The sequence below is a fragment of the Mustela nigripes genome, chromosome 9, assembly GCF_022355385.1.
Source record: "Mustela nigripes isolate SB6536 chromosome 9, MUSNIG.SB6536, whole genome shotgun sequence".
Taxonomy (NCBI): Eukaryota; Metazoa; Chordata; class Mammalia; order Carnivora; family Mustelidae; genus Mustela; species Mustela nigripes.
In genome coordinates this window covers 7,825,229-7,837,435 of record NC_081565.1, presented here as the reverse complement: position 1 = coordinate 7,837,435, position 12,207 = coordinate 7,825,229, and the positions used below count along the sequence as shown (strand labels likewise).

Below are 12,207 nucleotides of genomic sequence, written 5' to 3'. Positions count from 1 at the left end.
GTTCTAAATTTGTGTTCTCTGCTCAGAGAACATTTTGTTATTAAGAGTTGGTTTTTATATCTTCGTGTTACCTAACGCTCAGACGTCTGGGTCTGTCTCCCAATTGGCCTTTACAGTGGCTTGGCTTCTTCATGTCCACCTGCTATAAGTCACAAAGTCAGAATTTCCAGACATCTTCTTAGGGAAATGCCATTCCAATTAATGGCCTGCACTTGTGTTGCCCTTTCCAGGTTGCAAAATGTCTCCACTTTCTTTGTGTGATCTTTCCAGAATGGCCCGAGCCTTATCTTAGCAATTAGAAGATTTCTTTCGAGCCTTGTGAGTTTCTTAAAGCGACAGCATACTTTTCTAAGAGCAGTAGTGCACACGTATTTGCCCTCATCCCAAATGACACCCTGGTAGGTGATCTCACTGCCACCACTTCTACTTTCCGTATGCAAACATGGACTCCCCCAGAGCACGCACACACCCGCATGTGCACACACACACACACCCATGTGCATATACACATGTGCATGGGAGCATGTCTGAGAGTAAATCTGCAAATGTGAAACTTTGACTTGTTCCTGATAAGCTCCCAAAACACCTCTGTCCTTCGAGACCAAGCCTCCTGGCTCCGGGCATCCCCATGCAGCTCTGGGGCAGCCCTAAGGGAGGGCTAACCCTGCTGCCCGAACCAGGTATGAGACGGAGGGCAAGAGCGCACACGATATGACTATATCGCGCGGGCGCATGAGCCTGTTTCAGGAAGCCCCTCCCATATTCTAACAAACATGTTTTTTTTTTTTTCTTTAAGATTTTGTAGCCTTAAGTGGGTCAGTAAGCATTTTCATGTTAAGGCAATATCAACTTCCTGTCTTGTGTACGCCTTCATAATTTTACTGAGTCAGCAGCACAGATCTGATTTTTTTTTTTTAGTTACATGGGTCTTCCTTTGGTGATGAGCTCCTGTGAAGTTTTCAAAAAACAGGCAGCAATTGGTCCAACTTCAGGTATTAAGGAAAAATGCTTGCTTGGAAGACGATACCAATGGTTTGGCGGCTCGTAAGGAGGATTATTATGGATGGAGACATGTCGTCGTGCCCACAGCCTGTGCTTTCCCTCTCTTCCTGCTGCATATGTATTTGAAAGACTTTTCTTCTTAAGAAAGTTTACTGAGGGGCACCTCGCTGTCTCAGTCGGTGGAGCGTGCGACTCGATCTTCAATTCATGAGTTCGAATCCCATGTTGGGTATAGAGATTACTTGAAAATAAAATGTTTTTTAAAAAGATAAGAAAAAAGAAAGAAAGAAAGAAAGAAAAGTAACTGAGGTTAGGGCCTGTTTAACTTCCCGAGCTGTGGTCTCAGGCAGCGTACCATACGTTTCTCTCCAAGGGACCGCAGGATATCATTTCTGGTACACTTACTTTCTGATGCTCTTGTTGCCTTGCAGCCTTGGGAGCCCCAGTGTTTCTGCAGTGATTTCCCTTATGAAGCCGTGTGTGCGGATCCCTGGGGCCAGGCCCTGCTGGTTTCCACGGATGCTGGTGTCTTGCTAGTGGACGGTTAGTGAGTAGCTGCTCCTTCAAATGTTTTCGTTTGTGTAACTTGTAGGGCTTCTGAGACGCGTGACAGCCAGTCAACTCCCTGTAGATAAGTGTGTCATTGGCAGTGAGGTTAGCGAAGTTTTCCTTTCTTACAAAATTAACCCCTTCTTTTCAGGACAAGCAGAAGGGATATATTCTGAACGAGCAAGCCAGAGGGTGAGTCGTGCATGATGGGTTCATGCCTGCCCCGAATCTGATTAGTCCGTGGACATATAATGACCCGCAGAAAGAATCTCCTTTTTGGCCAATACCTATCATGATTCTAACATTTTACCTTAAATCAACATCTCCTATCTCAGGGACATCCTCTCTCTCTCTCTTTTTAATGTTTCTGATTCAAAAAGTATCTTGTGTCCAAAACAAGTAAGAAGAATCTTAGATAACCCAGTTTTGTTGCATATAGAAACAGAAAGATTTGACAGGAAGAGAGATTCCAACTTAATATAAAATCAAACTTTTTGACAATCCAGTGGATCAGTGTGCCTGGGGAGGTGGTCATTTCCCTGTCACCACAGATCAGCCATCAAAAGGACATGACCAGGGCACCTGGGTGGCTCAGTGGGTTAAAGCTTCTGCCTTCTGCTCAGGTCATGATCCCAGGATCAAGCCTCGCCATTGGGCTCTTTGCTCAGCAGGGAGCCTGCTTCCTCCTCTATCTCTGCCTGCCTCTCTGCCTACTTGTGATCTCTGTCTGTCAAATAAATAAATAAAATCTTGAAAAAAAAAAAAAAAAGACATGACCTTGGCAAGGATGCTGGAGAAAGAGTTCAACTTCAGACGGGGATTTCATTTAGACTCGAGGACTGTGTGGTCCCTTCCAGCAGGAGGCCCCTTTGGATCTTTCCAGACTGTCGATGAAGGTTAAAGGGGCTAAACACAGTAGCAAGTCGTCTCCTGGGGCTTCTGAGGGAGCCCTGGGCCTAGAGACAGTGTCTTCCAAGGGTACATCTTACACAGCACACAGCAGGCTTCCCAGTCTCGGTTACCATCCTGATGCTTTATGAGATTCCCAATCACCCCTGAGAGGGACATGATGGCCTAGAACTGCAACATCTTCTCATTCTTGGCCACCACCTTTACTCCCTCCTCTGACCCTGTCAGCCTGTTTCCTGAGTGCCTGCTATGCACTGCGCCCTTGGGAAGTGGAAGTAGATGCCTTCTATGGGAAAACAAGACATCAGACCAGGCTTTATAATGGACTTATTTCTGACTTCCTCTGTTACTTCATCTGTTTTTTATATATATATATGCACATATATATGTATATGTATATATATATATACATAGATGCACATATATGTATGTATATATATGTGTGTGTACATGTTATATATGTAAATATATGTGTGAATGCATATATATACACATATAACTATATATATAATTACTTACTTACTGAAAGACAGATAATCTAAAATTTATAAGCTAAGCATTTAAATATTTAATTTTAGAAATTACAAAACAATTACAGCATCTTTGTGGTCTTAAAGAAAACTGAGCCTCTGTGAGCTTCAGGTTCCTCTGAGGGTGGGGAGGGTTTTTTAAGCAGCTGCAAGCTGGTTCATGATAATGAAAATGGAAAAAATAAACAAACTGGGACTGATAATCGGAACTCCAAGAAGGGATTGTGGATATTATGAATACCTATGCTAAGTGCTTGGGTCAGTGTCGGGCACATAGCCGTAGTAGTACCTTAGTAAACAACGGTTACTGTATTTATGATATCCCTGTGGATGTGTTAAAAAGGGAACAAAGTCCAAAGATTTGCCAAAGGCGCAACCAAATAAAATGATTTATTAAAAAAAACAACAACCATGGGGTGCCTGGGTGGTTCAGTGGGTTAAGCCTTTCTGCCTTCCGCTCAGGTCATGATCCCAGAGTCCTGGGATCAAGCCCTGCATCAGGCTCTCTGCTCAGCGGGGAGCCTGCTTCCCCCCCACCCCTCTGGCTGCCTCTCTGCCTACTTGTGATCTCTCTGTCAAAAAACTAAATAAAATCTTAAAAACAGACAAACAAACACAACCAGACTTTCGCTGTATAGTCTCGTTTCTTCATCTCTTCGTTTTATGGATGAAGAAACAAAAGAAACCGTTTGTCTTAACCCAAGATCACGCAGCTGGTTAGTGGCACATCTGGAACTGGAACCCAGAGATGATTTTTATCCAGCACTGTGTCCACTAAACCAACTATATTTTATGAAAATCAAATTAAACTCTACCCATGTTACTGTCTTTACCTTAACACAGGTTTCCAAAAATACAGTCCTGGGCAAATAATTATGAAACATGTTGTGATCGAAAGGGAGTTATATTCTAACTGTTTGTCGTTTTTAGGATCGAGAAAATATGCTTTATAATGGCTCTTTGTGAGGCTTGTCTAAAAAACAATGTAATTCTCTTTGAGTCAGCTCCTGGTTTTTAAATGTAAAATCCAAACCAAGATTACCAAATCCCCTTCTGAAATTTTCATTTTCTGAATCCAAAATTTAATGGAGGTGTTAAATTGAAGGATTCCCGCGATGTGCCAAGAAGCTCTTTTCTTCCAACTTGGGGGAAGTGGCAGAACACAGATGGTAGCCGTATACACCCCCCACGAACTTGGGTTTATTTCTCAGATTATTGTTTTCATTCTCTGGGTGTGCAGCTCTGCTACCCCGTTTGCTTTTGGAAGAAGAGAATAACCCTTCAGGCTTTCTTTGTATTCCTCATTGCGCTTTGAAGCCCCAATGCTCTCCTTACTTCTTTGTTTACCTTTTTCTTGTCGATACTTAATCACATTATGAATCTTTTTTCCATGAGTGAATCTCTCCATTTCCTTTCGGGCCACGTTCCACTCTATCCCATTAGCGTCTGCCTAATTTCATTAGACCTACCCCCTTGAGAGTCTACTCCTGTGAAGGTCATCATTAAAATTCAAGGTCCTTTGTAGTCTAAGTGTAGCAAAAGCTACTTTGAAGGGAGACTACACACTGATGGAAGATGCCATGACCATTTGTTTTGGGTTTGCAGTAATAGAAAAATGGGCTCTAAAAGATCACTGCTTCATAAAGAGATGACAAGAAGGAAAACATTGCTACAGAAGAGTCATTAAAGTCACGTGTCACTTTCTCAGATCCTTGCTTCCTCTCCCTTCCTGGCTATGTATAAACTTGTTCAGCCACCTGAGAAAGATTTGACGGAGAATAAATGCTGATTTATTCTGTACACAGGTGTGCTGCTATACAGTATCTCTCTGTCTTCAATGTCAAACGAAGCGCTTCTGTCATTTATGAATCTTTCCAATACTGTTGCTCGTGCGGTGGCCCCATCCATCCACAGGGCTGCTGTGCTGCTTTTACACTAAGAGTATAAGCTTTGTCCCCGCCCGGATCTGGGTCCCTCCACATGTTCAAGACGTGACTCTAGACGAGTTATTAGCATGTCTGAGCCTCAGGTCCTTGTCTTTTAGATGGGAGTATTAGTAGTTCCTACCTAAGCGGGTTCTTGGGACATTTCAGTTAATAACATGCGAAGCACTCAGCCCTGAGACCTGACACGCAGGATGTCCTCTGTGTATGTGAGCTGCTGCTCACAAAATGAAATAACCAAGGTGCCTGGGTGGTTCAGTCAGTTAAGCATCTGACTCTTGGTTCCGGCTCAGGTCATGATCTCAGGGTGGTGAGATCAAACCTGGAGTCGGGCTGCCTGTTCAGCATGGAGTCTCCGTCCCCCTCTCTCTCCTGGGCCCCTCGTCCCACTTGCATTCTCTCTCTCTCAAATAAATAAATATTTTTAAAAATTAAATAACCATAGTTACTTAGTCAGGTATGATGATTGGTATCGGAGTGATCATCCCATGTTTTGAAAATTCATGTCTGTCCCCAACAGAAGCACAAAGCCTGAGCATAGAGTAGAATTTACATTTGCAGAAAGAATGTAGGGGAGAAAGAAGAGCTTGCGTTGTTGGGACAGGGCTCCTAACTGCTTCCAAGGGGAAGATTCTCCCGCTCCTTGCCGGCCAAGTGGGCTCTGGATTTGTCCAAGCACAGAGCCTGCCAAGCTTTTGCTAGACAGAGGGCCTTGCTCTGGCTCCCCTACATTCTTTCTGCAAATGTAAATTTCTCCCAGGGAGAAATAAATTCCCAGCCAGGCTGATTTCTAGAAAAGCCAAGACCCTCAGGGCCCCATGAACCTAAATGGTAACCAAAGAACCAAACCAAGACTCACAACAGAGTACTTGAAGACCTAAATGTCAGACAAAGCACCGATAAAGAAAAAGCCACTTATCCAGCCTGAAATGTCTACACCATTCCAGGTCCTCTTTGTCTTGTACTGGTTCTACCTCCTGCTCAGAACAGATCCTTTGCTTACAAAAGAGCCTTAGTACTTCTTTTGGCCCTCTCTGTCCTGGGGACCCCCAGGAACAAGGTGTTTGCTAGCAATGTAAGTTCCCAGTAAGTAAACTTAACAACAAATCCTACATATCATTACGGTGTCTTCGATCATCTCTTCACCAGAACTTTTCCTGATCTTTCCCATTACAATTAGGTTTTTTTTCCTGTTATTTGGGTAACTTAGTCAACATTTCTCTTATTGTTGTCTAAAAAGGAGATTTCCTATTTCTCTATAGAGAAATACTGGAAATGTGTAGGTAAACTCTTGTTGATACAGAGATAGACATGAAATAGGGTGGGTTTCTATTTGTTTTAAATTCAACAGGAAATTTTTATTTTGCTTTCTGGAGAAATATACAAAATAACCTGAGAAGTGATGTGATTTCAAAATTACATAAAAATAAAATACTTAAGAGAAATGACTGAGCTTTTTTCCCCCTTTTTTTGTAATTTGCTGTTCAGTCATTTGGTACAATGCCAAGTACAAACTGGGGTGGAGAGGTGATGTGTTTTCTTTGATGAATATTGAAGAGAAGAATATAGTTTCTAGGCCCTGCTGCTCCTTTCCAGTAGAGAGGAAGGAATGTCGGTCCTTCTCCCTGAGCTGAGAGAACAGTGTTTGACCTTACGAATGTTCTAGAAGCTGATGTTCCTTGCCTAGAAAGAACTCAGGTCCAGGACCACTGACAGGCGCGTCTTGTAGGTTCTGAACGTGTGGGCTGGGTCCAGTTCTGGGAACCGTGTCTCCTCTTCCAGATGACCTCCCGTCAGTGCCCGTGTTTGACAAAACCCTTCCGGTGAAGCAGATGCACGTGCTCGAGACTCTGGACCTCCTGATCCTCAGAGCAGACAAAGGTGATACTTCCCTGCCCCACGGTGTCCTCTGGGAGCAGAGAAGCTGGTAGCCTTCTGTGGCCACCACGAGGCTCGCGGTGGTCGGACCACATAGGTCATGCCAACTACTGCCTTGTGGGTGGCCGGTGCTCAGGGTCCCCGGAGGGGTCTTTGTTTTCTTGGGTGGCAGAGTCAGAAGGGAGGGCGGGAGAAGGGTGGGGGGGGCACAGTGTTCAATGCACTGTTGGGTAGAGGCGGTGTGGGGTTTCTTCTCAGTTCTAGAACGCCTCAGCTCCTAGCTCTATAGCAGTTGCTTTCCTGCGCAATCCGCTCTTCCGGTCTTCCCGCCCATCTCCTCCTGCACCTTCTTTATCTCCCCAGGGAAAGACGCTCGCCTCTTCGTCTTTAGGCTCAGCGCTGTGCACAAGGCCATCGAGAGCAAACAGCCCGTGAAGAGCAGGTGTGACTGCAGGGACAACAAGCTGGAGAAGACAAAAGGTGACCACAGTCTTCGTTATCTTGGTGGTTTCTGGTTAATTCTTTTTCTCCCTCAGACTGATCAGATCTGACTGGAATTTGGTTTTCTTGGTTTGGTTTTTACTCGGAAACATCACTAAGATAGCATGACTCTTTCCCTAAGAGAAGCCTGAGAGGTAGCCCAATATGTGGAGGGCCAGAGGAAAGTCTAGGCCTGGCGTGACAAGCTTTGAAGGTAAGGCGAGTTCTGTTCATAGATCTGTGAAGAGAGACTTTTAGCCTCCGGTTCCTGGAGCTCCACTCACCTGTCGCTTTAAGTCATACGGTATCATGAGTGTGACGCTAAGACCACAAACTCTAGAATACGGGGACTATGACTTCCTTCATTTTCCTGAAGCTCAGCCTAACTTGTATTTCCCGTCTCCGTTTGCCTGGTGGCCGGAGCGTTGTCAGGCACCCCCTGGGTCATGCTCAGTGTCCAGGGTCCTTAAGCATCACCACATTATCAAGGCCTGGGCACTGCCAGGGTCCTGTCACGTGTTCAGCATCCTTTCTCTCTCTCCCCAGGCTGCCACCTCTACGCTATTAACACTCACCACAGCAGAGAGCTGAGGATAGTCGTCGCCATCCGGAACAAACTGCTCCTGATCACGAGGAAACACAACAAGCCAGGCGGGCTGGCCGGCATCTCCCTGCTGTCGCCCCTGTCGGAGTCACCTGTGGAGGAATTCCAGTACATACGGGTAGGTCCGCCCTTCAGATCCCTTCTCTCCTGGCCAAGGTGTTAGGAGGCCAACTCTCTCGTTCCACCCAGGGTCTGTCACCCACGGGGGTTGTCTCTCGGGTCAGTACCCAGCAGAGGGAACCCTGCCTGCTGCTCTGGTTTCCCCAGAGGACTGAGGCTTCTGGGCTTTTCCCTACTCCATCCAGCTCATTCATTTCAGGGACCACCTACCAGTGTTGTTCTAGGCACTAGGGGGACAGCCGTGAGCAGTCTCCCTTCTCATGGAGATGACTTTCTAGTTGTAGGATGACACAAAAGAGAAACTAATTCTCTGTGTCCCAAGGATAACAGTAAAGCAAATTGAGGGAGGAGAAGACAAGGAGTGGGGACGGGGTGATCTGTTCTAGAAAGGGTGTTCCAGAAGCCCTCTCTGAAAAGGTTGCCTTTGAGCAGAGATCCAAGGGAAATATGGGGTAGATGAGGAGAACATCTGGGGAAAGGAGGAAGCAGTCAGTTAAGGACCCAAGGCCCTCTGGGGCAGAAGGAGCAACCAATTAAGGACCCAAGGCCCTGTTCAAGGCGCTATCTGGAGGCCACAGTGGCTGGAGCTGAGGGAACACAGCAGGGATGGCAGAGAGCCCTGAAGGCCATTGCTAAGATTTTGGCTTCCACTCTGAGTGAGAGAAGGCAGCCAGTGGAAGGTTTTAAAAATACCTTTCTGGCCCCGACAGAGAAGAGCATGGAGGGGGAGGGCCAAGCGGAAAGAAGGAGACAGTAAGAGGTTAATGCAGGATCTTAGCAGTAGATGACCGTGGCTTTGGTGGCCAGAGAAGGGGAAGGAGCTGCCCTGCCTTCCCGAGCTGGTAGGATTGGCAGATCCACTAAGGGTGGGACCTTGGAGGGAAGCCTCCTTGAGGGTCCCTTTCCTGCTCTTACTATCTCTACTTTCTTAAAAACTTGGGTATATTAAGTGTGAACCACTTAATAGTTAAAATCTTGCTCTATTTAGGTGTTAGTCCTCTTAATATTATAATTAGTGATCTTAATGACTATTTCTGTAGAGCACGTGCATTTCTGTGGCATATCAGCTCTGAAATCAGATTTCTTGAGCTCCAATCTTGGCTGCCCCACTCCTGGAAACTATGCGAATGTGGGCAAGCCTTGTGACCTCTGAGCCTCAGTCTCCTTATCTGTAAAATAGAATAATAAATAGCCTTACCTACTTCATAAGGTCATTCTGAGGATCCAGTGAGAACCGTACCTGGCCCTGTGTTAAGTGCTCAGCAAGGTTAGCAATTATGATTCCATTATTACTGAGTCATAGGACAGGGCCGAACTCTCTAGAAGCTAATGAGGGTCATGCTGTTGATATGGTTTTGTCAGGTATTTTGAGGACAGGTTGTGGGAGAGGGGATTCTGGCACAATCTCTGCCCCTCTTTCTCTGTCCTCACCTTCCCTGCCAGTAAAGGGCTCAGCAGGAGCCTAGGGAGGGAACCCACTACTAGATGTGGGGGGTGGGGTGGGGACGGGTAGCAGGTAGGGGGGAGGGTGGTTGCTGTGAAAATGGCTGCTCCGTGTCCTGACCCCCTTCTCCCCACATCATCATCAACCACACAGGAGATCTGTCTGTCCGACTCTCCCGCGGTGATGACCTTAGTAGATGGGCCAACCGAGGAGAGTGACAATCTCATCTGTGTGGCTTACCGACACCAGTTTGATGTGGTGAATGAGAGCACGGGGGAGGCCTTCCGGCTGCACCACGTGGAGGCCAACAGGGTGAGTCGACAGGTGGAGGGCAAGTGGGAAGCCGAGAAGACTAAGAGCGTGTCTGCTAACCTCCCGAGGCTGCAATTAGGATTTCTTTAAAATCACTTACAACAGAACGCAGTGGTAGTCCATGATACACTGTTCGGGCTGCACCCTAGGAAATCACCTTCTTGTGGCTCAGAACGGTTCCGTCTAATGGAATCACCCCATTATTGCCCTGCTCAGCTTTTCTAGATCTCCCCCTGCCCTTCTGTCCTTCCTCATAACGGAGAAGTGAAGGGTCGAAAAGCTCAACCTGAGTAACTAAAGAAATGAGAACGTCTGTTCAGTCATTCACTCCGGAAGGGCCTTATCCTCTCTCCATGGCCCAGGCAGACTCTCAGCCTGGGGCTCGGGTGGTTGGGGCGGGCTCAGGCCCTGGGTCCAACCGCCAAACTCTCCCTAGGAAAGGAGGAAGGGAGAGAGAAAGAGTATCTCCTTCTAGCCTAGGCTACACAGAGCACAAGGCTGTCCGGGGTTTGGAGGCGATCCGGGGCCCACCTGTAGCTGTATTTGATGCCAAAGATGACAAGGTAGGGTTTGAATGTCCGTGCCCCTGGGGAGACAGGGAGCGCTCACAAGCCTAAGACCTGCTGACCTGTCTGTCCCTGGAACTGCTCCATGCTGACACAGCAGATGGGAGGGTTCTTGGGCCCCTTATCACTGGGGAGTAGGGCAAGGCCTGGTAACACTGGGGCCCCTTGAGGTTTGCCTAGTGCGGACCCAGCCCCCGAGCTTGGGTACCGAGGACACCGCAGAATGGGGACATTGCCTCCACGGAGAACATAGTTCCTGGAGAAGACATCCAGACCTACAGACGTACTCTAGTCCTGTCCAGCTAGGTCCGAGAGACTACAGAATTCCTTCTGATTATGCTTTACAAGATATACTAAAAAATACAACTTACATGAGGGCACGGCCAACCCAAATAGTCATTAAAAAATTGCTCATTACTGTATTAAGAAGACTTCACACCAAATGAGAACAAGATTTTAAGAAGTAGAAAAATCAGGGGTGCCTGAGTGGCTCAGTGGGTTAAAGCCTCAGACTTCGGCTCAGGTCATGATCTTCGGCTCCTGGGATCGAGCCCCGCATCGGGCTCTCTGCTCAGCGGGGAGCCTGCTACCTTCTCTCTCTCTGCCTGCCTCTCTGCCTACTTCTGATCTGTCTCTGTCAAATAAATAAATAAAATCTTAAAAAAAAAAAAAAAGAAAAATCAGAAAAAGAAAAATCTAGATATAATTAGGGGACCTTCTTGCCTCCCACAGTTATCAAGTACAGATCATCGGTTACTTCTCATATGTTGCATGTATATTTGGTGATGTCCGAACTTGTCTGCAACTGGGGTCCTGCAACTGGGGTGGCTTTAAAAGCCACCACTGCCCGTGTCCACCCCAAGAGATCTTGATGGTCTTATAGGTGGATATGGGCTTTGGAATTTTTTAAAGGATCCTCAGGTGATTCGTAAGTTTAGACAAGTCTGGGAACCTCCTGTGTACATTGCTTCTCAGCCCTGGCTTTAAAAAGATGAGTGCACTGGCCCCACCCCAGGTCAATTACATTGGAATTTCTGGGTGTGTGGAAATCAGTATGCTTGTGTCTTGCAAGGCGATGCAGATACAGACCTAGTAGAACGAGTCTGCCCTGAAACTCTTCCTAATTTAAAGCCGGAGGTTTTAAAGCCCTCCATCCCAGCAACAGGGAACCTATAACCTCTTCCAGGCTCCCAGCTTCTGAGGAGTAAGGGCCCAATTTGGCTTTAAAAGTTCTTGCCCTTCTCGGGGGCACCTAGCTGGCTCAGTCAGAAGAGCATACTGCTCTTGATCTTGGGGTTGTAAGTTCGAGCCCCACGTTGGGTATAGAGATTACTTAAAAATAGAATCTTTAAAAAAAAATGTTCCTGCCCTTCTCACTTTTCTAAACCCTGTGACCAGCCAAAAGAGGTAGAAAAATCATGGCCCAGCAAGCAAGTCTTTGTTCCATCAGTCCCTTCCCTGGCAACTAGTTTCCTAAGACTTCACATGCTTTGTCTGCTGATTGTTATTTTATACTTCTATTTAACACCCTAATAATTTACCAGAGTGTAGGTTTTTTTTTTTTTTCATGAAGGCCCAGGAAAAATCAGATGAAAGATGGTTTTCTTGGGTGACTCCTTTGTTTTGTTTTTCTGAAGGTGATCAGGAATTAATTAGAAAATGTTCTGTCTTTTCTTCAATATGCTTTTTAAAATTAAGTCACTAAGTCTTTCCCTAAAAGAAAACCTTTAAGGGGCGCCTGGGTGGCTCAGTGGGTTAAGCCGCTGCCTTCGGCTCAGGTCATGATCTCAGGGTCCTGGGATCGAGTCCCGCATCGGGCTCTCTGCTCAGCAGGGAGCCTGCTTCCTCCTCTCTCTCTCTCTCTCTCTCT

The 12,207-nt window shown here is 46.4% G+C and overlaps 1 protein-coding gene across 5 annotated transcripts in view; it reads left to right on the top strand.

Moving 5' to 3' along the window:
- Positions 1-12,207, top strand: part of GARNL3 (GTPase activating Rap/RanGAP domain like 3) — a 143,658-nt gene that overhangs the window by 112,068 nt on the left and 19,383 nt on the right. For all 5 annotated transcript variants that reach the window (XM_059410765.1, XM_059410764.1, XM_059410766.1 and 2 more), the window contains 5 exons: positions 1,434-1,545; positions 6,716-6,814; positions 7,175-7,291; positions 7,838-8,013; positions 9,613-9,771. In XM_059410765.1, coding sequence (XP_059266748.1) covers positions 1,434-1,545; positions 6,716-6,814; positions 7,175-7,291; positions 7,838-8,013; positions 9,613-9,771 — 663 coding nt within the window. The remainder of the gene's footprint in view (positions 1-1,433; positions 1,546-6,715; positions 6,815-7,174; positions 7,292-7,837; positions 8,014-9,612; positions 9,772-12,207) is intronic.